The sequence below is a fragment of the Lagenorhynchus albirostris genome, chromosome 2 (genome assembly GCF_949774975.1).
Source record: "Lagenorhynchus albirostris chromosome 2, mLagAlb1.1, whole genome shotgun sequence".
In the NCBI taxonomy this organism is placed as follows: domain Eukaryota; kingdom Metazoa; phylum Chordata; class Mammalia; order Artiodactyla; family Delphinidae; genus Lagenorhynchus; species Lagenorhynchus albirostris.
The window spans coordinates 26,208,001-26,217,012 of record NC_083096.1 but is presented as its reverse complement, the minus strand read 5'-3'; the positions used below and the strand labels follow the sequence as shown (position 1 = coordinate 26,217,012).

At 48.9% G+C, this 9,012-nt stretch overlaps 1 protein-coding gene across 1 annotated transcript; it reads right to left on the bottom strand.

Moving 5' to 3' along the window:
* Nucleotides 1-6,881: 6,881 nt before the first annotated feature.
* C2H1orf202 (chromosome 2 C1orf202 homolog) lies at nt 6,882-7,859 on the bottom strand. The gene is made up of 3 exons (XM_060142068.1): nt 7,438-7,859; nt 7,071-7,174; nt 6,882-6,927 (listed from the first exon to the last, which is right to left on the bottom strand). The coding sequence occupies exons 1-2, from the start codon at nt 7,756-7,758 to the stop codon at nt 7,079-7,081; spliced, it is 417 nt and encodes a 138-aa protein (XP_059998051.1). The 5' UTR covers nt 7,759-7,859; the 3' UTR covers nt 6,882-6,927; nt 7,071-7,078.
* Between the last annotated feature and the right edge of the window lie 1,153 nt (nt 7,860-9,012).

Below are 9,012 nucleotides of genomic sequence, written 5' to 3'. Positions count from 1 at the left end.
AGCAGCTCGTGCTCAAAAGACCTGAACTCCTGAGTGGCCTTCAGGGAAGGGTTTTTAAAGGCAGCACTTGTGGTAAGGGCTGCAGGGTGCATGACTTTCTTTTGATTGATGGGTGGTGAGGTAACAGGATGATGTTTCAGGAATCTTAATCATCAGCCTTCTGGTTTCAACCAGTCTGGGATCTAGTGCTTGTACTCAGTGTGTAGTCACCATCCTCCAGCTAGGTGGGGTCTTACTTCCTACAGAACAACCCTGCAGATATGTCAGATTGTTCTGTAGGAACTAGGACTCTGTGTTGTCACTGAACTATTGTTATTACTTTTCTTGCTTAACTGCTTTTCCTTTGTTTCTGCGTTCCCTCAGTCCCCAATTAGAAACTGCTTGTGCCTGCTTTTTGGACCTCAGGGAAGGCCTAGGAGACTAAAGCCTTTTTTCTACAAACAAGAAACGGGAGACGTTTTGTACCTGGAAAGGCCCTGCAGGATCCTGCTAGGTTTCAAGGGGAGAATGGAAAGTTCTTGTTTAATGGGTACAGAGTTTCAGTTTTGCAAGATGAAAAGGGTTCTAGAGGTGGATGGGGATGGTGGTTATGCAATAATGTGAATGTGCTTAATACCACTTAAAGATGGTTAACATTGATCTCGGGTGGCCTCAGCCTATAGCGGCTTGAAGCAGGATTTCGGTTCCCTGGCCAGAGATTGAAGTCAGGCTGTAGCAGTGAGAGCGCTGAATCCTAGCCACTAGACCACGAGGACCGGTGACAAGGCCCTGGCCTGTCGGCTTTGTAGAAATGAATTCCCACAAAGAGACAGAAAAGCAGTGAAACAAGTAAAGTGTTTATTAGGTGGAAAGCGGGTATGTGTGAATAGATTCACATGGGCAGATTCAGAGAGAGAGTCGTGCCCTTGTGGTAGTTTGAATCACTTATATGGGGCATCTCTTCCAGGCTTCCTCTGGCCAATCATCTTGCTTACCTGGCACTGGGTCCGTATTTGGTTTATCTCGGGGTCCTCCCCTGTACGCACACACTTAGCCAAGATGGATTCTAGTGAAGAGGCCTATGGGTAGGTTGACATCACCTCCTATGGGTGGTGCCCCCTCCCCTTTTGACCCCAGAGGAGCCTTTCTGTGCATGTGTAGTTGGGAAGGTCTCCTTGACCTCGAAAATTAGAAATATGTGGTCTCTTTATCTTTTATCTGGGCAAGGCTCAGCTCATCCTTCATCTTAGAGTATCTGTCCACAGGGGGCAAACTCCAGCTACTCAGCCTGAGGCCCATCTATCTCCTGCCTCAAGACAATAAATTTTGGGCTTCCTTGGTGGCACAGTGGTTGAGAATCTGCCTGCCTAATGCAGGGGACACGGGTTCGAGCCCTGGTCTGGGAGGATCCCACATGCCGCAGAGCAACTAGGCCCGTGATCCACAACTACTGAGCCTGCGCCTCTGGAGCCTGTGCTCCGCAACAAGAGAGGCCGCGACAGTGAGAGGCCCGTGCACCGCGATGAAGAGTGGCCCCCGCAAACGAAGACCCAACACAGCCAAAAATAAATAAATTAATTAAATTTTTTAAAAAAAGATGATAAATTTTATGTGTATTTTACCACAATTAAAAGTATTTTTTAAATGATTCAAGTCACATAGTGGTTGTCAGGAATATAGTGTTATATAAATGTAAATAAAGTCTACCTGTACCCATATAAATCAGATTGGGGGCTGGGGAGGCACCTTAAATCTTACCTCTCTCCCTTGGCGGGAAACGGCTGCCTCACATGCCTAAACCTGGCCCTCTATACATCCCTTGGCAGAGCGAAGGCTCTGGAACTCTGAGCAGGTTGGCCTATTAGTGAGCTGACGCTCCTCCTCTTGGACTCCTCAGTGGTAACCCAAATACACAGCCTCTCTCCCCTTCTCTTTCAGAGGGTAAAGCATTTTAAGATCTCTCTTGAACACTCTCTGAAATCCAATAGGACCCTGTGGGGCTCTCCTGGATACAAAAGCCTTACCACGTTTCTTGTTTGTAGGAAAAAATGCTTTGGCCTCCTAGACCTTCCCTGAGTTCCAAAGGGCAGATTCAAACAGTTATTAATTAGGGAAATGAGGGAATGCAGAAACAAAGGAAAGGCAGTCAAAAAACAACAGTGCAGCAATAAAGCAGAGTCCTAGTTCCTCCTCAAGACATGACAATATATCTTTGAGTTCCACAGGAACTAAGTCCGCCATCCAGCTGGCGGATGGTAACTTCAGGCTGATCACAAGATTCCTGGAACCTCACCCTGTTACCTCACCACCGACCAATCAGAAGAAAGTCACACACCCTGCAGCCCTCACCCCAAATTTTGCCTTTAAAAACTCTTTCCCTGGGCTTCTCTCGTGGCGCAGTGGTTGAGAGTCTGCCTGCCGATGCAGGGGACCGGGTTCGTGCCCCGGTCCGGGAAGATCCCACATGCTGCGGAGCGGCTGGGCCCGTGAGCCATGGCCGCTGAGCCTGCGCGTCCGGAACCTGTGCTCTGCAACGGGAGAGGCCACAACAGTGAGAGGCCCGCGTACCACAAAAAAAACAAAAGAAAAAAAAAACTCTTTCCCAAAAACCACTGGGGTGCTCAGGTCTTTTGAGCATGAACCATCCATTGTCCTTGCTTGGCCCTGAAATAAAACTTTCTCCGCTCTGTACCCCGAAGTTTTAGTTTGTTTGGCCTCACTGTGCGTCAGGCACACAAACTTGGGTTCGACAATATCTTCTCTAAGAAGAACCCCCAGCATCATGGATCTTCCCCCTTGGTTCCCAGTCCCCCAGTGAGCTGCCCTCTCTGCTGGCAGCCACCACCCAGAACTCAGAGTTCAGAGCTCCTTAGGAGGCTGACGTCCTTCTCCAAGGAGGCACTGATGGGTGGGGGGACAGGCCTCTCTTTCCTTCACCAGCTCCTTCCTTCAGGCTCCCAAGACCACCATGGCAGACTGTGCAGACGGGCCAGGCCCTGGGTCCTCTGGTCAGTGGTAAACCAGAGTCCTGCTAGTCAGAGCTCTTTTGTTCATCCCAGGCCACAGTCTGGCTGGATCTACTTAATCTGGACATTACGGGGTTTTTTTCCTTCAAGATCAGAAGAAATCTAAACCATGTTAGGACGAGAAATAATTCCTCACATACCAAGTTGCCTTACTTTATCACTGGAGTCAATGAGCTCCCCAAATTGTGGAGAGTAGGCTTTGCTGTCTTTTTCGTGTTCTACCTGGAATAGAAAAGGAGCTACCTTCATTGGCAGCTCTGTTACTTGAGGGAAAGCTCTGAAATGATGACACTCTCCTTTTGGGAAGGGAGATTTTCCATAGGAAAAGTTTACCAGTTTCCCTCATGTGCTTTCACTTGTTCTTTAACTCAATAAGCGTACCTCCTATGTACCAGACATTTATCAAATAAAATTTTCTATTTACAAAGACCTTCCAGCATCACAGCATTTCTTTTCCTCTTTTTTTTTTATCTTTATTGGAGTATAATTGCTTTACAATGTTGTGTTAGTTTCTGCTGTACAGCAAAGTGAATCAGCTATATGTATACCTATATCCCCTCCCTCCTGGGCCTCCCTCCCACCCTCCCTATCCCACCCCTCTAGGTGGTCACAAAGCACTGAGCTGATCTCCCTGTGCTATGCAGCTGCTTCCCACTATCTATTTTACACATAGTAGTGTATATATGTCAATGCTACTTTCTCAATTTGTCCCACCGTCCCCTGCCCGCCCTGTGCCCACAAGTATCACGGCATTTCTGATCTATAAACTGCACAGAACTTGAAATACTGTTGCCAAGCCTAAGCTTGCTCTGCTCGCCGCACAACAGGCCAATACATCGGAAGACGAGGTGTTGAGGCAAAGAATATGACTTTATTCAGAAAGCCGGCAGATCGAGAAGATGGTGGACTAGGGTCCCCCAAAAACCATCTTATCAGGGTCTGGATGCCAGTTTCTTTTATAGAACAGAGAGGGGGGAGGAGGTGAGGAAGTAAAGTAAAAAGGCCATTTATCTTGCAAAACATCTCTTCGTATGGACTGCATAGGGGAGGGGATGTGTTAATTTCTTCTCTTCTGCAACCATTCACAGGTGGGCAGGGTCAGAATGTCTCTCTGTGAGCTGAACAAAGGCACTTTAGTTTAACAGTCAGGCAGAGGGGCAGGGTTCCCTGTGGCAGGCCACTATGTATGTTTACAGCTATAGACAGTGATTATAATAACAAAAGCAACGAAAAGCAAAAGTTAAAGTAAAAGAAAAAGATCCAACATGGAGTCAGAACTGGCTCATCCCTGTTACAATATATCTAAATCCGTGTTTTGCCATTAGGGTTAGTACAACCTCTCTGAGCCTCGTAGCTCTTTTTAAAAATGTGGTAAGACTGCCTGCCCTGCCACATTCACAAGACTGCATACAGATGAACATGGGAGTAATGACATTATTATAAAGAAAAAGATTTCTTGTTAAAGAGGAAGAAGGGAAGCAAGAAAGAAAGGCCAAGCCACCTTTTAGGGCGAAGCAGTCTAGAAACCCCATCTTAAGGCATACAGGGTATAGAATTGGCAAGGACGTCTTCCCTCTGGATGCCCACCTCAGGGCTTACACACGATGATAGCCACTAACTCAAACTGAACATCTCAACCATGGTGTCTGCCCATGTCCACTTGTCCATTCTAGTGCAAACTACACAGCCCCCAGCCCACCCCCACTGCCATTTCAGGGAAGCAATTTAAGTTTCTCTTATTAAACAGGGGCTTGGACGAGGGGTGGACCCATTGATACAAAGGCAGCTAGACTCTAGACTGGCTGGCCACCCATGGAATAGCCTGGCTTCAACCACAGGAACCATGGTAATTACCTGTCAATCAGACCATGTCCTTCAGATCTAGCCAGGAGAATACAGAACAACTGGCTATCAATGGTGAGAAAGGAAGAGGGTGGATATGATGGGAGGGGCTCAGGAGTCCCAGAACTGCCTCAAGACCTATGGTCTTCTGGCTCCTTGCAGCTAACACTTTTCCCCTTGAAGTGGCCTGAGGCAGAGCTACCTTATGGAAACCCCAAAAGTCTTGGCAAGAGGCAACTAACAGAGCTTCACTTAAGTGAGAACCCAACCTGACTTACCTCCTCTGGCCAAGAGACATGCTTGGAATATCTGCAAGCATGGAATACCTGCACCAGAAAACACTCAACCCAAAATGGCTGAATATGAGGCACTGCATTTCTTTTTATTGGTTTTTTGCTCAAAGGAAGATGGGATATTGGAGAAGGAACAAGTCACAAGCTGGTACTACTCCAGCCCCGGAAGATCAGAAGTTAAACTCGTCACCATGAAATACTGTAAAATTCCAGAGGGTGGGGTATAATGGGGGAAGAGTCCACCAGCAGGTACCCTACCCCAACACCCTGCTGCAGCATCTACACCCAACGGCCATGTTTCCGCTGAATTTGGGTTTTGGCAAGAGATACCAAAATATTAGAAGTATTATCAGCCTACCAAATCTAGTAGAAGCTACCAGTCTCTTGGTCTGGGAGGAATTCATTATAATCAATGGCCAGGAGGCACCAATCGCAGGTGGACAGCATTACCAAAAATGTTAAGACTTTGTGTGTAAGAGTGAAAATAGGAAAACAGAGGACACACATTAAACCACTATAATAAATTCTCTAAGCTAAACATTTACATTATTCCATGTGCTTATACACAAAGCTGACGTGTGTGTGTGTGTGTGTGTGTGTGTGTGTGTGTGTGAATGTGTCCACGCAGACCCAGGCACAGTCTAGACCAATTTCCTTAGCCTCGTGAAGAAGTATTGCAGAGGCCATGGACTGTCAGTCAAATAAAAAAGGCATAGCTACATTCAAATTAAGGATCAGAGAGAATTAATTCTGCTTTAATTTGGCTCTTTCCCTTCTGAAAGAAATAAACTCAGGAAACATTAAATAGTTGGAATTTCTTGCATGTTATTCAACAGCACCTCTGTTCCAGTATTTGAGGATTCAGCAATTTGGTATTCTTCTAATGGTTTCTCCTTTTTGGCCTCTTAGTTTCAACCTCTCCAAGCAAGGACGATTCCATTAGGCTGCTCCCTATGGGTGCTCCCAAGCATCTTGGGATCCCTGGTCCTATCAGTTATAAGGCAAGATGGCCCCACTGGTTTCCTTATAAGGATGGATGCTGGCTATGAGGCTTAATGGCTTTCCTGGTGAAAATGTATTCCCCTATCACAAACCTATAGAATAATTTAAGCTGTCTGGACAATGCCAGGAATAAAGAAATAAATAAAAGTACAAAGTACACCTAACCTCAAATACTGAGATTTCTGTCCTGTGAGGTCTCCCTTCCCGGCCCCAGATTCTGGTCTCGGGATCCCTCATTACTCCCCTACCACTGCAATGAACTAACCATGTGGCGATCCTCCACGCCCACCCTTCCCCAAAGACTGACTCTCTAGGTCAAGGGTATGGGGAGACCCCTGGAAGGCCTCAGGAGCTCCCCAGGGACATCAGCAACAGCAAGTGAAGCACTTGGAGGCCCACTGCTCAGTGTTTCTAGTTTGCTAGTTTAATGGGAGGTTTTGGCCGCGTGGGGCGGGAAGGGAGGACTGTAGTAGGATGGAGAGTGGTCTGGGAGTAGTCCGGAGAGAGACAGTTATACCAGTATAATAAATACGTTGACTGCGTATAGCTCTTTCGGTGTACTTCGAGCACTTTCACTTCTAATATTTTACTTTCACCCCCACAGGCCTGTAGATCCAGAGTATCATTAGCAAGTTTTTATTGATGAGGAAGAAGTTAAAGGCCCACTCAGGAGTCTCCCGGATTCCTCTCCCTTTGCACTTTTATCTCCAGCACAAGTTTTCAAACTCCCGCATCCAGCCTCCAGGCCTTGGTTCTAATGTTGGTTTACACGGGTCCATGAACGCCTGTAAACAAAAGATCAAAGCAGAGTTCGCTCACGTTGATGTGGAGTGAAGACCTCAAGCAACCCTCTTTAAAAGAAAAAACATTTTTTAAACCCAGCAGGACTGGCTCCAATTGAAGGCCCCTGCCGCTCCCAGCTTCTTACGTGGGTGTTTAGGGAGAGACAATGGCCCCCGCGGGGCAGCAGCAGGAGGGATCCGGAGGCCTCTGCAGCGACTGCTTTCCGGCTCGGTTATTGCATCGAGGCCCCTGCCCGAGAGAAACAGGAGGACGGAGCCAGTTCACTTCACCAAAACCTCAACACGGAGTCGCTTGGTTTCAAACGCATGTCAATACATCCACCCCCAAAACAACAACAACAAAAAAAAAATGAGTTCTTTCATTCAAATGGAATTCGGTTTATTTTCATTTCTTGTCTTTACTAAACAAAACAAAATCAAAGCTCCGGGTGCAGGGGCCGGGGCGGGGCAGGGCGGGGCAGGGTTTCCGGCGGCCGCGGCCTAGTCGCCGACCTGGGCGCCGTGCAGCGCCAGCAGCGGGATCTCCTCCAGACTCTCGGGCCGCTCCCCGCAGCGCGAATAGCGCCACCTCCATACCGCCAGCTTCTGCAGCAGCCTCCGCAGGCTCGCGGGGCCCCAGCGGCCGCGCTCCTGGGCCGCCGGCCCGGGCCGCATGTACCGGGCCTTATTGCTGCGCGCACCGCGGGCCGCACCCCGCGGGAAGAGCCGCCGCCAGCACCAGCAGCCCAAGCAGGAGCCGCAGTCGCCGGCCGCGCGCCGTCCCTCCGCCTCGGGCTCGGCGAACGATGGGCCGCCCCACTTCAGGCGCACCATCCTCTACAGCAGCCCGTGCCGTGTGCCGCCGCGCCGGGGGCCGCTGGACCGCGCGTCCGCCATGCCGGGCCTGGGCCTCTCCTACGTACTAGCGCGCCGCGTGGCCGCGGCCCGAGACTCGGGAACGCAAGGACCGGGCGGCTCTGCGGAGGCCTCAAGACGTGGAAGGGCCGCTCGAGTCCTATCTGCCGCCTTCCGGACTGCGCCCCGCGGCCTTCCCCAGTGCGCCCCGCGGCCTTCCCCAGTAGGCGTTGCCAAGGAGACCCGAACGCTGACCCCACAATGCCCGGCAGAGGCCTCCGCTCCGGGTACCGAACGCAAACCCCCAGCCCCAGCAAGTGAGGAGACACCAGGATCCAGAGTCCCAAGTGATTCCTCAGTCCACCAATTAGCCAGCCGAATTCGCTGTTATCTTCAGACATGGCCTCAAACAGACCAGAAGGAGCCTAGGAGGTTCCTGAGGCCCGCAGCCACGTTTACTGTATTAGGCATCGACCCAGAAGGTGGCTGCACAGCCTTCACCACATCAAGGCTTGGATTTCAGTCCCACGCTTGTGCTGCCCTGGAGGCTTCCAGTATTTTGTGAACGGGTTTCAGGCGTCCTGTATTTTTCGGCCAGCAGGGAACCAGAGTTTCAGGAAAGCTCTCAAAAAAACCTGATTTTCTTCATCCGGCCTCACCTAAACGCCTCTAGCCTTGTAGGATTATGATTGATTTTTTTTTCAATAAATTTTTCTGATGGCAAACGTAAGATTTTTGTGGAATTTTTTAAACATGTTTATTGGAGTATAATTGCTTTACAATGGTGTGTTAGTTTCTGCTTTATAACAAAGTGAATCACTTATACATATACATATGTTCCCATATCTCTTCCCTCTTGCATCTCCCTCCCTCCCACCCTCCCTATCCCACCCCTCTAGGTGGTCACAAACCACCTACCTGATCTCCCTGTGCTATGCAGCTGCTTCCCACTAGCTATCTGTTTTACGTTTGGTAGTGTATATATGCCCATGCCACTCTCTCACTTTGTCACAGTTTACCCTTCCCCCTCCCCATATCCTCAAGTCCATGCTCTAGTAGGTCTGTGTCTTTATTCCCATCTTACCCCTAGGTTCTTCATGACATTTTTTTCCTTAGATTCCATATATATGTGTTAGCATACAGTATTTGTTTTTCTCCTTCTGACTTACTTCACTCTGTATGACAGACTCTAGGTCCATCCACCTCACTACAAATAACTCAATTTCGTTTCTT